The sequence below is a fragment of the Vulpes vulpes genome, chromosome 14, assembly GCF_048418805.1.
Source record: "Vulpes vulpes isolate BD-2025 chromosome 14, VulVul3, whole genome shotgun sequence".
Taxonomy (NCBI): domain Eukaryota; kingdom Metazoa; phylum Chordata; class Mammalia; order Carnivora; family Canidae; genus Vulpes; species Vulpes vulpes.
In genome coordinates, this window is record NC_132793.1 from 12,241,386 (window position 1) to 12,256,671 (window position 15,286).

Below are 15,286 nucleotides of genomic sequence, written 5' to 3' on the forward strand. Positions count from 1 at the left end.
TGGACCCAGGTTCCTTCCATCTTCTTGCTCTACCACCTGCTATGGTGTGTGCCACCAGTCCAGCTGTCTTCCAGCCTGTGACAAGAGGGGAGGGAGGGAGAGGAGAGGAAGCTATTTTCTTTAAAGGGAATTTTGTTTAAAAAAAATAATAAAGGGAATATTGTAAAAACGGGCCACAGTGGCCATAATTTAGTCACATGACCACACTGACAAGGGATGCTGGGAAGCAGAGTCTGTGGTTGGATAGCTAGGTGCCCACTAAACTCCACTCCTGAGACAGGTGAGGACCACAGCTAGCTGGCATCCTGTGCCCTCCCAGGTATGTTTCTAGCTTCCTCTCATTGAGCACTTGGAGAGCTCTGTGCCCTGCCTTGGTCCTCCCTGAGTTCCAGACAGACCTGTGTGGTCCCGTCCTCCTGGTTCCTGATCTCCCCCCCACCCCGGAACCTCATGGAGGTTCAGTGAAGTTTATGTATAGTTAACATTGTAGCCACCACCACCCCTGTCACTTAGCATTGATGACCACGTAGAGTTTGAGAATTGTCTCCATCTGTATCCGTATCTGTAGCTAGGGTAAGTGCTCTAAAAATCCTGCCCCGGTGGTGTTCATACTGTGCTTATTACCTGCTCTGCAGGCATTTATTGAGCACCTGCTTGTATGCCCAAGAGGGCTACAGGTGCTTGGAAGACCTTGGCGAATGTTTAATAATACTTGTTAATGCTTCCTGTCCTTATGGAAGTGGCGTTCTGGTTAGGGCGATATGATCACAAGTCAAGACATAAATCAGGAAAGGACAGGCAAAAACCAAAACAAACAAAAACCCCCAAATGCCAAACAAAAACTGAAGCAAAATAAAAGTGGATGCCAACTAGGGCTGGGTGGTTTCTCCGCCCTGAGGCCAGATCTCTCTTCTGTGAAGTGGGCATCTCCATGTGCTCTTCCTGACATTGTTCAGGTGTGCTCAACAGACAGAAGCCATTGCTCAGATTGTTGGGATTTTCCGTCTGCTGACAGATTTCCTGCATGGTGCATTTAGGTTTTGGGGTACGAGGGGGCCAATGGTAGGTTCTGTCTCTGGGAAGGAAGCTGATATCCTCGAGTGCTCTCCCCTGGATTTGCTGGCTCATTCCGTGCTCCCCTCATCACTCTCCCAGGGCTCCAACCTCACGGACATCTGCACTCAGCTCCTCCTACAGGGGACTTTGTTAAAAATCTCTGCCGGCAACATTCAGGAGAGGGCCTTCTTCCTCTTTGACAACCTCCTCGTCTATTGCAAGCGGAAATCCAGGTGAGTTGCTGGGGCAGCTGGGGGTGGGGCTGCCCATGTGGTCCAGGAGGCAGGGATTGGATGGGACCCTAACAGTTTTTCACGGTGACACCTTAGGCTTGTTACTCCCCTCTCTTGGCCTCCCTTTGTTCTTCTGAGTTGAGGGGTTTGTTCTAGATCAGTATTGCCTAATAGAAATATAACGTAAGCCACATGTGTTATATAAAATTTTCTAGCAGCCATATTACAGAGCACCGTAGGGGAAGGGAGGGAAAAATAAAATGAAACCAGAGAGGGAGACAAGCCATAAGAGACTCTTAACTAACTCTAGGAAACAAACTGAGGGTTGCTGGTGAGGAGGTGGGTGGAGGGATGGGGTAACCGGGTTATGGGAATGTGATGTGATGAACATTGGGTGTTATATGCAACTGATGAATCACTGAACTTACATCTAAAACTAACAATATACTACATGTTAACTAATTGAATTTAAATAAGTTTAAAAAGTTAAAATTAAAAAAGCAAAAAGAAACAGGCAAAGTGAATTTAAATAATATATTTTGTTTTTTTCAATGTATCTCTATCATTTAATGTATATAACCAATGTATATTCAATTTTTGAAAATTTTTAAAGAGATATTTTGCATTTTTTTACACCAAATCTTCAAGATCTGATGCATATCTTACACTTACAGCACATCTCAATTTGTCCTAGCCTCATTTTAAGTGTTCAGCAGCCACATATGGCTTGTGGCTGCTATATTGGATAATGTTGGTCTAGACGGTCATAGAAATTTGGAGATTCTTTGTGACGCTAACATCCTATGATTCTAAGACCCAAAGGTGGGGGATTCAAGGGCAGAGGGCTCTTCCACTGTTAAGCTTTTTGAGGGAAAGGATATTATCTTTGTCACCTTTGTATCTTTCCCTGGAGCTTCCCACGCTTTGTAGAGTTAAGGAGTAAATGGATGGGTGAGTGAGTGGTAGACACGTACAGGTGCATGCATGATTGCGAGTGTGAATGATGATGGGATGTGTGGGCAGATAGGAGGAGGGTGCACAGGTGGGGTTTTGGAGGGTGAGAGGATGGTGGATGAAGAGAGGCCCGGGAGGATTGTGGATGGATGAATGAGTGGATGGGTAAGTGGTTGGAGGTGTAGGAGATGGCTGGATGGAGGGATGGACAGAAGACTGGGGGGATGTATGGACGTTTGGGTAGTTGGAGAAGTGGGTATGAAGCTGCTATGAGCTGGCAGAGGTGTGTTCCCATGAAGGTGAGTTGGTACCCTGCATGTATGGTATTTAAATGAACGGGTAGATGGAGGGATAGTAATAAAATGGGAGATTAATGGATAGATGGTCAGTTGGATGGTTGGATGGATGATTGGTTGGTTGGTTGATAGTTGTTGGGGTAGTTGGATTCTGGGATGGAGGGTTGAATGATCAAGTGGGTGGATGGATGGATGGATGGATGGTTGTAGAGAGGGAGAATTGGGAGATGGATGGATGGGGGCGTGAGTGGCTGGCTGGCTGGATAGATTACTGGTGACCTGAGAGATCCCTGTCTTTCAGTTTCCTGAGGACAGTCTCAATCCAGCCTGTTTGAATCCGTCTTCTTTTTACCTTGTTTTAAGGATGAAATGGTGGCTTTTCAGAGGCTTCTTTACTCCTTGATCTAGTAGAGGCTAAGGCTTAGGGAGGTCCAGACCCTGGGACCCACTGTCAGCATTGTCCCCACCTCCCTTTGTAGCTCCAGGCACCTCACGTATTGTCCCTGAGCCTCATCTTCCTTGTCTGTTTCTGCGCCTCCTGAGGTTGTCGTCAGGAACCTTTCCATAGGGTGAATGATGGCATTCATTGCATGTGTTTGGGCTTCTCTTTCTCCTCCAGCCTGACCTCTCTGAACCTCAGCTTCCTGTTCTGTGGAATGGGAATGATAAACCGCTTCTTACAGCAAGGTTGGGTTTAGAGTGAGCTCCTGACGATTGAATCATGTTCACAGTTCTCTGGCTCTGTGATTTTGCCTCTTTTTGCCTGGGTTCCCTTATATGCAGGATTGGGTGAATTATCACATGGACCTCAGAGAGTCATTGTGAAGAGCCAGTGTGTTAGGCGGGCCCAGCCCCTAGTAAAGCTCACAAAGTAAGGGTTGGCTGCTGTTCCTACTACTGTTAACTTACCTCCATCCACATTGTGTTCCTGTTCATGGACACGTGCAGCTCCAGGCGCATAGTAGGCACTTTGACCGGGGCCCCTGCCCCTCTGCCCTTCCTCCTAGTTCTGGGTTTGGCCCTTTTGATTAAAGGCCTTGGCCTCCCTCCTCTACCATCTCCCAGAGTGTATCTTACTTGGCTGATGTTTTATTCTTGCCCGCTCCCATTAGGCCTGTGTCTGTCTCGTGTCCCCCAGGTCCTCTCCTCTCCGCCTTTCCTTCCTTCTTGCTTCCTGCCTGTTTTGGCTGTGCCCTTCCCTGCCAGCCACCCTGGGCTATTTGAAGCAGGCACTGTTCCCTGCACCCTGGGGTTTAGGAAATAGAACGTCCCTTTGGGCATGTGTGACCTGCTCCAGCTTTAGTTGACCTTGCTCACCTTGGGCCGTCCTAGTACCAGCCCTTCCTCCATTGGCAGGGTCACACCTGTTGAGCAAATTCGGCCCATCCTGCTGGTGCTGGATCTCAGGTGGGGCTTCTAGGACTGGCCCCGTGGCTGCCATGAGGTCTCTAAAGGCCATTTGCTGCCTCAGTTCCATGAGTGAGCCAGGCTGGCTGGATGGAAAGGGCACATCTGTCTCCTGGGAGAATGTGGTGGGCAGCCAGCATTCCTGCCTCTGGATACGGAGCCAGAGGGCCAGGCTCCAGGAGGTCCCAGAGGGATTGGGCAGGGGTGGATAGAACTCCCAGCCTGACCAATGTGGTCACAGGAAGCGCCTGACACTGCTAGGTGTCTGCCGACGGTTTTGTCTTTGCATGGGTTGTGCGGGGCACCGCCCGTCCGGGATGCGGGTCATGGAAGGCCTCTGACTCACAGCGCTTCTGGCCTAATTCAAAAGTAGAGGCTTCCATCAGAAGTGGAAGGAGTGTTCTAGGACCCCATTTGCCCGTTGTTCAGAATGGGAAACAGACCCCAAGAAGAGCTCAATTTCTGATACCTCAGCTGCTTGTGTCTGAGGGGTAGTGGCGTCACTCCGGGGTTAAGGACCTAGAGGTCCTGCTGCTTACCAGCTGTGTGGCCTTGGGCACGTGACATCAGCTTTTTGTGCCTCTGTTATCCTGTCTGTTCAATGGGGATGAAAGTAGTCCCCACCCAATAGGATTGTTTTTATAGATGAAGTAGGATGAAATGTGTAAATCAGCTAGAATAATGCTGGCACATGTACATAAAGAAGAATGACCCATCTCTGTCTTCCTGTAGGTATATCACATACAGCTCACACTTAGATGGGGCCTAAAGCAAGACTCTTTGTGAGTCTGTCTTTCTTTCTTTCTTTCTTTCTTTCTTTCTTTCTTTCTTTCTTTCTTTCTTTCTTCTTCTTTCATTCATTCATACATTCATCCATTCATTCATTCATTTAATTTTATTTATTTATTTATTCCTGAGAGACCCAGAAAAAGAGGCAGAGACATAGGCAAAGGGAGAAGCAGGCTCCTGGTGGGGAGCCCGATGTGGGACTCAATCCTAGGACCCCAGAATCATGACCTGAGCCAAAGGCAGACGCTCAACCACTGAGCCACCAGGCGCCCCGACTCTTCATTTTCATTACAACTGCTGCCCCAGACCTTTTCTTCCTCCAGTCTTCCTCATTCTGAGTAAATGGCACTACTGTTTACCCAGGAAACCAGACCAGAATCTTCATTGACCTTACCTTACACCCACTTCTTTAGCAAGTCCTTTCTTATCTGTCCCCAAACTTTTTTTTTTTTTTAAAGATTTTATTTACTCATTCATGAGAGACACAGAGAGAGAGAGAGGCAGAGACACAGGCAGAGGGAGAAGCAGGCTCCCTGTGGGGAGCCTGATGTGGGACTTGATCCTAGGACCCCAGGATCACGCCTTAAGCCAAAGGCAGACACTCTACTGCTGAGCCACCCAGGCAGCCCATGTCTCCAAACTTAGGCTAGAACTTCAGTGCTTCTAATAAGAACTCCAGGAGGGAGTCTTTGTGTATGTATGCATAAATGATTATAAAATTTACATGGAAACAGAGAAATAGCTACGACAATTTTGAAAAAGGACAAAGCTGGAGGACTTGCATTATTGGTACCCAGGCTTACTATGCAGCTGCAGTAAGTAAAATAACATAGTATTGGTGTAAAATCAGACATATAGCTCAGTGGAATAGAACAGCCAGTCCAGGAGCAGACCCCCATGGACGTGGTCATGTGAATTTCAACAAAAATGCCAATGCAGTTCAATAAATGATGCTTGGTTAGTTTGATATCCGGTGGGGAAAATGAGTCTTGACTATTAGCTCAGATGGTACAAAAAAATCAACTTCAGATGGATCATAGATTTAAATGTGCAGAGTCAAAAAATCAGGTTTTCAGAGGAAGGCATAGGAGACTATCTTCATGATCTGATGGTAAGCAAAGATTTCTTAAATAGGACAAAAAATGTAATTTAAAGGAAAAGTAGATTCATCAGATCATATTAAAATGAAGAACTTACCAAAAGACACTGTTTAGAGAATAAAAAGGTAAGCTATGGACTAGGGGTCTTTGAGATCCATATAACTGACAGGGAACTCACATCCAGAATGTAGTGAGAAGTCCTATAAGCCATATTTGGCTTTTTATAATGACTTATTGGCACATGGCATGCCCATTTGTTTTGGTGTCTGTGAATGCTTTCATGCTGCAAGGGCAGAGTTGAGTAGTTGACACAGAGACCATATGGCCCATAAAACTGAAAATGTTTACCATCTATCTGGCCCCTTTCAGGAAAAGTTTGCCAACTCTTGGTATAAAGCATTAAGAAAAAGACAACCCAACAGAAAAATGTGCAAGGGACAGTCATCTCACAAAAGCCCATGGCCCACAGGACCAGACGGCCAAAAACATGAAAAGGGGCTCAGCCTCATTACTCATCAGGGAAATACAAGTGTGATGTTTAATGAGCCGCCACTCTATGCCCACCAGAATGGCCGCAGTGGACGTTAGCTCCAGAGGATGGGGAGCCAGCAGGAATGTTCCTGCTCTCCTGGGGTGGGGTAGGGGGGTTCGTACAACTACTTTGGGAAACAGCTTGGCATTCTCTGGTAAAGTCGATCATGTGCATCCCTTGTAAGTCAGCAGTTCAGCTGAGGTCGATCACTTGCCGAGATGTGCACGTGTGTTCTTCATAAGACATGGTGGCACCGAACGAAGCAACCGACCTATCGATCACCATCACCCTTTGTGATTCCATGTATGTGAAGTTCCCAAACAGGCAGAGCAAATCCACAGGGTCATAGGTCAGGATAGAGGTCACTCTTGCTTGGTGGTGGTGGTGGTGGGAGTAACTGGGGAGGGGGCACAGTGGGGGGCTTTTGGGAGTGTTTACAATGATAATAGAAGTGTTCTCACTCTATAAAAGTTAAACATACTTTTTTGGGCATTTTTTTTCCTGTACGGATTTTACATTTTAATAAAAAGTTTATAGAAACTTGTATGTGTCCGCACACATGTAGGTAAGTAAGTATGGGTAGGTGTGCACAAACCATTGTGCTCCTCGGTGGCTTCTAGTTTCCTGTGGGCTCTCCTGGCCCCACCTGCAGTCCCTTCCCCACAGGCTGCCACATAACCTAGATCAGATCATGCTCTTCCTCTGCTCAGACCCTCCATGGCCCCCATCTCACACTGTCAGGAGGAGCCCATCTTCATCACAGCCCACAGGACCCGGCCAGATCTGGCCCATGTGGCTGCTCTGACCTCTGTCCCCACACTCACCCTTGCCCACTCAGCTTCAACCACCAGCCGGCGCTGCTCCTTACAACATTGCCTGGGGCCTAGAATGATCTTCCCCAGATACCCTCCTAGGTTCCTCCCTCATCTTCCCTAAGTCTTTGCTCTAAAACCACCTCTTCAATGAGACCTCCCCTGACCACCTCTTCCTCCCCTGTCCAGTTAAAATCATGCACTGCACCCTCCTTAAGCATCTTCTTGCTTTATTATTAATTTTTTACAAACCTTAAATATTTTAATTAAAAGCATATACTCTGTGTTCATTAAACATTCTTTTCATCTAGAGCCAAAGTTTCTTTGAGGAGAAATTTACTCTTAACACAAAAGCAACTCACTTTTATCATGTCTTTCCAAAATAGTCACCTTAATTTTCAGGGAGATAACTCTTTCTACATTTGTATGTCCTCACTTACATAATATGGAGTTTACCTAATTGCAGTGACAGGTGCACATCAGGCAAATAGATTTGAGAACATCACCCATCTGGCAGAGCAGAGGGGCCTGCGCATGCCACAAAGTGGCCTTCGAGCCCCGAGACCTCATCCTCTGTTTTATTTTAACCACAACATTTAGCATTCCTGACATAACTTTGACTTCTCTACTTTGCATCTGTCTCTCTGCCCCCTGCCCCCTTGTATTGGAGGGCAAGTCCTCAGAGAGTTTGTTTTGTTCACTGCTGCAGCCCCAACACCTAGCAGAGTGCCTGGCACCAAGTAGGTGTTCTCCGAAGTGCTTGTTGAATGCATGGGTCAGTGACTCCCCTTTGCCCCAACTTGGCATCCTCTCCAAAGGAAGCACTGCTCAGATGTTTGTTGAGTGACTGAGTGAGTGGCAGAAGGACCTGAGTGAGGGAATGAATGGTGGGCAGGTGGATGTGGATGGTTGGGTGCACTGCCTCCTCTGAGCACCCTTCTCTGTGGTCTGATTTCAGGAAGTAGCCTTCTGTTAGAGCCTCTACCCTTTTTCTAGCTAAGAGGAATGAGTTTTATTGCTTCTGGTTAGTTTCTCACCAGTGTAGCTCTGTGAGGTCAGCAAGGCAACTAGCCTATTTTCCAGATGGAGAAACTGGGAGCTGAGAAGACTTGTTCAAGTCACCCAGCCAGCCACCAGTCAAAAACCCGTGCTCCTGAGCCCGGTGCTCTGCTCCTCCCATCTCTGGGCATCCTTCCAGATTACTACTCTGCTTCCCTTTGCTCTTCCGAACCCCTGTTAGGTGAGATATAGGGGTTGTTGACTTCCTTCTGTCTTTTAGGGTCACTGGGGGCAAGAAATCCACCAAGAGGACCAAGTCCATCAATGGCTCCCTCTACATCTTCAGGGGTCGAATCAACACTGAAGTCATGGAGGTGGAGAACGTGGAAGATGGGACAGGTAAACCCTAACCCCAAGGCCCGCCTGAGCCCCAGCCCCACCTGCTCCATGGCACCATCTCATTTTACTTTTTTCTTTTCTTTTTTAGAGGGGCTGGGGAGGGGTAGACGAGAGGGAGAGAGAAAATCTTTTTTTTTTTTTTTTAATTTTTATTTATTTATGATAGTCACACACACACACACACAGAGAGAGAGAGAGGCAGAGACACAGGCAGAGGGAGAAGCAGGCTCCATGCACTGGGAGCCCAACATAGGATTTGATCCCGGGTCTCCAAAGGCAGGCGCCAAACCGCTGCGCCACCCAGGGATCCTGAGAGAGAGAATCTTAAGCTGGTGCCATGCTGTGTGTGGAGCCCTATGCGGGGCTCAATCTTACCACCCTAAGATCACAACCTGAGCCTAAATCAAGAGTCTGATTAACTAAGCCACCCAGGCACTCCTCAATTTTTTCTTTTATTTAAAATGTAGGGATCCCTGGGTGGCGCAGTGGTTTGGCACCTGCCTTTGGCCCAGGGCGTGATCCTGGAGACCCGGGATCAAGTCCCACGTCAGGCTCCCGGTGCATGGAGCCTGTTTCTCCCTCTGCCTGTGTCTCTGCCTCTCTCTCTCTCTCTCTTTCTGTGACTATCATAAATAAATAAAGAAAAAAATATTTAAAATGTAACTTAACCTAAATATCTAAAACACATGCACATCAAGTGAACACCTGGGTAGTCACCATTCGAGTTAATAAGTAAAACACTGCCTGTACCGTGGAAGCCCTTCACAGGCTCCTCCTTGGTCACAGCACCTTTCCGCCCCAGAAGTAACTGTCCAAATTGTGTGATGATCATTTTCTCGCAAACATTTTTATAAGCATGCATTAGTAAACGTTTTCATGAAAATTTGTTTCTAACTTTAAGGGTAATATCATTATATATGCAAGTTAAGTAGCTTTAAATATATACCTGTAGTTATATAGATGTCATATATTCATTTAAAGGGTCACAAAATATTGTATATTCTTTTGCATCTTGCTTTGCGTTTCTGCACATCACGGTCTACACTGTGTTGGTTTCCACTGCTGTGTAATATTCTTATTAATGCCTTTGGTGATAGACATTTGAGTCATTTCTGCTATTTGCTCTTATGAACAGTGATGCTGTGAGCAATCTTGTGTGAACCCCTTTGTGTATGTGTCCTTGAGCTTGGCTAGGGCAGGAGTCCCTAGTTGGTTTTGAGACACAGACTCCTTTGACAATGTCGTGAAACCTCTGGATCCCTCCTCGGATTTAGGGTACGGGGAGCTTCAACCTCCCTGGAAAACTGACAGCCTGTTTACAAAAAGAGGTTGGCCCATCTCCATCCAGCCCAGCCAGCAATGCATCAGGGCCCTCGACTTGGCATTGTGGGGCTTGCACTAGGTTTTAAGTAACCCAAGTGCCCAAATGAGATGGGCAGGGAGGCCAGAGTACATTCCCAGGCTCTGAGACTCCTGTATTTGTGCCCAGACTATGTGGTCTTGAAGACCATGTAATGGCGGGGGGGGGGGGGGGGCAGTCTTTATTTGGAGATCTTCTATTCTTTGCAGAGAGGGAGTGAGCATTTGAAGGGTTGCAAGTTCAACTCTCAGATCCTGATCCTTTTGATGCCCCTGCCAGCCTGTCTTCCTGGGGCAAGATGCACTGGTCCTAGAACCTTTCAGGTGTGTAGTGGCGAATGTTCAGAATTGTCCAGCTGAGTCTGGGCTGACCTTTGCCTTTTGCCCCTACCAGCGGATTACCACAGCAATGGCTACACTGTCACCAATGGCTGGAAGATCCATAACACGGCCAAGAACAAGTGGTTTGTCTGCATGGCCAAGACGGCAGAGGAGAAGCAGAAGTGGCTGGATGCCATCATCCGTGAGAGGGAACAGCGTGAGAGTGAGTGGTGGACCCTCTCGTGGGCTTCCGAAGAGTGGTGGCTGCGGGGGGCTTTCCTGGGATCCTGGGGTGTGTATGGCTTCCCTTAGGCTGGTCACTTCTGTGGAGTGAGGACTGTGTAGTGAGGACTGTGTCCAGGGAAGGGGCCTAGGGTCCTTTCCAGAGAGATTAGAGCTATAAGAAGCAGGTCATTGAAGGAGCAGAGAGCTCTGGGACTGTGTTATAACTTGGTGGTAGAGTCTACTCGACAGGTGGTGAAACTGAGGCCCAGTGGAAGGGACTTGCCCAAGGTTGGTCAATACGTTTGGTCATCCTGGGATGCTTGGCACCTTTTACCCTTAGGGGCTGGTAGCCAAGATGCACCCTCCATGCCTCCGTCTCCCCCATGGTTCTGCTGCCTTCACAGGGGTTCTTTGTGCTTGAGACTCAGAGTCTGCATCTGGGAGAAGGATCCTTGGGGGCTGCTCATTAGCTGTGGTCAGAGATCTTTCTGGGCCCAGGCTCCCTGGATGCAGCTTGCTAACATAGTGCAGGGCTGGGTGTGGTAATTGGGTGGGGCTGGGACCTGGCGCTGGGTTGTTGTGCAGAGATCTGGGAAAAGGGAGCTGTGGTATGTCTGGGGGCAAGTTACTTTAGCTTCCCAGACCTCAGCGATGTCGTCCGATAAGTGGGATAAGAGTCCCTGCTGCACAGGCTTGTAATGGTGTTAAATGCGGTTTGGATTTGACCATACTTGGGAAATTTGACATGTGAACCTAAAAGCCCTGCCCCCCGCCCCCCGCCCCCTGTCTTTGCAAAGGACGAAACTGAGGCACAGTTTTCTCTGTATCTGTAGCCTTCCACTTGGGTGTGTCATAGACCTTTCACACTCGCCATGTCTAATCAGAACTAATTTCAATCCCGCTTTCCGCCCCTGTCGGTTCCCCATCTCAGTTCCTGGTTCCTCCATTTGCCTTGGGCTTCAGATTCAAACTCTGGGTGCTGTCTCTGATTTCTGCCCATTCCCCAGATTCAGTACAGGGAGTCCCTTTACTTCCGCCAAGTCCATCCACTTCCCTCTCTTACCTATTCCACCCACGTGCAGGTCACCACCATTTCTCAGGAGTATGAGCCCAGCATAGCTAGATTTTAAGTTTTCAGGTGATATTTCTTGATTTTAAATTTTGTATCAAAATGTATTCCAATGGCTTTGAGCCAAATAAATGAAGGAACCTGGCCCCTGGTTGGCCAGCTTGTGAGTTCTGAAACTAGTCAGGGCTGGGTGTGTGCTCAGGACCAGGGGTGGTGTCCAGGGGTGTGGATGGGCCTGGGTGTGGCTGTGTCTTTGTGGTGAGGTTGGGGGGCTGTGGTTCATTCAGGGTACATGGGATCACGTGGAGGATGTGGCCTCGGTGGGCCTCAGTCGTTAGAATCAAGGTGTGGTCCAAACCTTGACTTCAGAGCTGGGTTTACAGGGGGGTGGTGCATGCTGTGATCAGGGGAACAGATCTGGGAATCAAACTTTTTGGGTCAAAATCCTGGTTCCGCCACTTCTAGTTGGGTAACCTTAGGCAGACAGCTGCTTTTCTCTGGGCCTCGGTTTCTTCATTTGTAAACTGGAGATAATTTTGTCTTACAGGTTTCTTGAGGATCAAGTGGCATATAGCAGGCGCTTACAGCATTTTCTATCATTATTTGTCGTTGCTGTTGTCAGGAGTGGTCAGGGTCCAAGTAGAAAATGTGGGGCAGGGATCTGGTCAGGGTTTTGTCGTTGCTGTTGTCAGGAGTGGTCAGGGTCCAAGTAGAAAATGTGGGGCAGGGATCTGGTCAGGTTCTGCATATTGTCTAGATAAATGGGCAAATTTTTCTCCCTGGCTGGAAGGAAGAGCTCGGTAGGCTTTCTGATAACCTCTGCATTTGAAAATCCATGCTCAGTTTGAAGGGTTGAGTAAGCCTGACTGCTGATCAGCAGTACCCTGGGACTTAACCTCTCTGGGCCTCAGCTTCGCCATCTGTAGAATGGGGGAGACCAGCCACCCTCCCCTACAGGGTTGTGCGAGGATCACTGGCAGGTACCTGGAGCAGTGGCTGACATGCCCTGTGTGCTCTATGATGACCCTGGCGGGGGGCAGTTGTGGGAACAGCTGGGTGGCAGGCTTCCAGGAGCCCCAGGCCTGCCCCCCTCTGCTCCCCAGGGCTGGTTCTCCCCTGAGCGCTGACTGTACCCCCTCTGTAGGCCTGAAGCTGGGCATGGAACGGGACGCTTACGTCATGATTGCGGAGAAGGGGGAGAAGCTTTACCACATGATGATGAACAAGAAGGTGAACTTGATCAAGGACCGCCGGAGAAAGCTGAGCACCGTCCCCAAGTGCTTCCTTGGCAAGTGAGTGGTCTCACTCAGGCCTCTGGGGGGTTCCCCGGCAGCAGGTGGGGTAGACTGTACCCACCTGGCCCTTCTTGGCCGTGCCTCTTCCTCAGGAGCCCTGCTGGGCAGAGCTAAAGCACCTGGAATCCTAGTGTAACAGACCTTGGAGGTCAACAAAGATCGTGGGGTCCCCATGTTAGGTCTTTCCAGTCTTTTCCTACCACAACTTACTGCAAAACATAAATTCTATGTTGTAACCTAGTGCATATAGCCATGTAACGTATGATTGAAGCCAGTTTCACAAAACATTCTGGGCAGGGTATACTCTGAAAGTACCTGTTCTATTTCTTTTTTGTTCTCTTTCATTTCTATTCCATCTTGTCCTTTGTATGTTATTCATTTCTTCAGTTGTTTTAAAAAATAATGTGAAGCAAGACCATGGAGTAAATGTCACAAACTGCTAACGGGTTGCCCACCATAGATTGAGAAACACTGCCCCTCCTTCTCAAAACAGAAGCCACTATAGATATTTCCAGCAAAGAGGTTTTTCACACAGGGAGTTGATTTCAGGGTTGCAGGAAGCGCCAGAAGAGCAGACAAGGGCTTTTGCATCAGTCAGCAGGCACCACAGACCCAGCAGCTTAAACAGAAACTTGTTGCCTTCCAGTCCTAGAGGCTGGAAGTCTGAGACACTAGGTGCGGGCAGGGGTGGCGTCCCATGAGGCCTCCTGCCCTGAGTTATACGTTAGCAGGGAGGTTCCTAGAAGCTCTCTGTATTTGAAGGCCCCCAGTCTCTCTCTTTGGGAAATACATTCCTTCCCAATAAAAAACGCTTTACCCCTGCCCCCATTTCATAGCCAAGGATCAAAGGGGTCGGAGCACAGGTGTATCTTAAACCCAGAATTACATCTCCTTTACTTGGTGGGGGCGGCTGGGGATGAAGAGGGGCAGCAGATACACAGCCTCACCAGGATTACCAAGCCGTGTGCCGTGCGCTTGACCTGGTGGTCAACACAGACGATGTCAGCCTCATGGGGCTTGTGGGCCAGCAGTGGGGGGGACGTTTGCCTGGGAGGCAGGGATTTTATTTAGAATTTATTGACTTATAATCCATCCACCTCCCAAAAACTTTTGAAGAGGCCTTGGATATGAACCTCGGTATTATATTACCGTGGACCAGGGGAGAGGTGATTTGGACAAAGGGAGTCACAGTAAAGATGGGGAAGTGGTTGCATTCTGGGTCATTTTGAAAGTGACCCCATTTGCTGGTTGGGTAAAAAAAAAGAGAGTTGAGGATTGTGAGCCCCTGGAAAGCTGGAGCTGCCCCTTGCTGAGAAGGGGAAGGAGACAGATGGAAGAGAAGGTTTGGGGCCTGGGAGTAGAGCTCAGAGGCTCCTTTCAGACAGGTGTCCTTGAGACTCTAACATACCTGGGTGGAGGTGTTGACTTGTTAGTTGGATATAGCTGGCCTTGGGGAGAAAAGACTCTGTTGGAGAAGTAAATGCAAGGCATGTGGGCATTTTTATTTTTTTTTTTAAGACTTCATTTTTTGTGGGGGGAGGGGCAAACAAGCATGTGGGGGAAGGTGAGCTGCAGAGGGCAAGGGAGAAGCAGAGTCCTAGCTAAGCAGGGAGCCTGACACGGGGCTCCGTCCAAGGGCCCTAGGATCGTGACCTGAGCTCAAGGCAGACGCTTAATTGACTGAGCCACCCAGGCACCCCACATTTTGATGGTTTTTAAAGCCATGGGACTGAAGTCTGCAAGGGGACATGCAGGGAGAGCTGAGGCAGGTACTGGGCCGTGGGGCTGCCAGGGTCTGGAGGAAGGACATGCAGAGGAGCCTCAGAGGAAGTGGGCAGAGAGGTAGGAGGCACTTGGGGCAAGTGTGGCGTCGTGCAAGCCAGGCAAAGAAGATGCAGAGACAGGGCGCAACGGCAGCAAGGTTTGGACGCAGCACGGTTGAAATGCTGGGAAGACAGGCCTTTGGAGACCAGGTGTGGAGTCAGGGCCGAGCTCATTGGTGGCAGCATGAGGCTTGTGGTTGAAGGGGCAGCAGGCAGGAGGTTTTGAGGGGGTGGTTGGACTCCCGAGGAGGGGCAGGGGGGCTGCCCTGTTGCCCCCAGGGGTCAGCAACCTGCACCAGGAGCTCCTTGGAAGGATGTGTGGAGAGGAGGTTGTGGGCCTCAGACCTGTGGGAAGCGGGGAAGAGGCGGCCTGGCTCGTCTCCATCAGCTAGTCTTTAATCCCTGGGCAGAAGGAAGGTTTTCCTTGCAGCGGGGGCTTGCTTCCGGCCCCTCTTGTCACCCGCCCCCCAGGTCACCCGACCTCTCCGCCTCCTGCCAAGCCCCTTGGGGAGCTTAGTGCAGCCGGATGGGATAACCTGCCTGTGATTAGAGCTTCAGCGGAGTCTTCTGTCTCCTCAGGAAGGATTAGGGGAGATTTCTTTTACCGCCCATTTGAA

The 15,286-nt window shown here is 49.0% G+C and overlaps 1 protein-coding gene across 4 annotated transcripts in view; it reads left to right on the forward strand.

The window, feature by feature from the left end:
• Positions 1 to 15,286, forward strand: part of PREX1 (phosphatidylinositol-3,4,5-trisphosphate dependent Rac exchange factor 1) — a 178,796-nt gene that overhangs the window by 108,549 nt on the left and 54,961 nt on the right. For all 4 annotated transcript variants that reach the window (XM_072735632.1, XM_072735633.1, XM_072735635.1 and 1 more), the window contains exons 7-10: positions 1,156 to 1,289; positions 8,459 to 8,577; positions 10,331 to 10,480; positions 12,696 to 12,843. In XM_072735632.1, the coding sequence (XP_072591733.1) occupies positions 1,156 to 1,289; positions 8,459 to 8,577; positions 10,331 to 10,480; positions 12,696 to 12,843 (551 nt within the window). The remainder of the gene's footprint in view (positions 1 to 1,155; positions 1,290 to 8,458; positions 8,578 to 10,330; positions 10,481 to 12,695; positions 12,844 to 15,286) is intronic.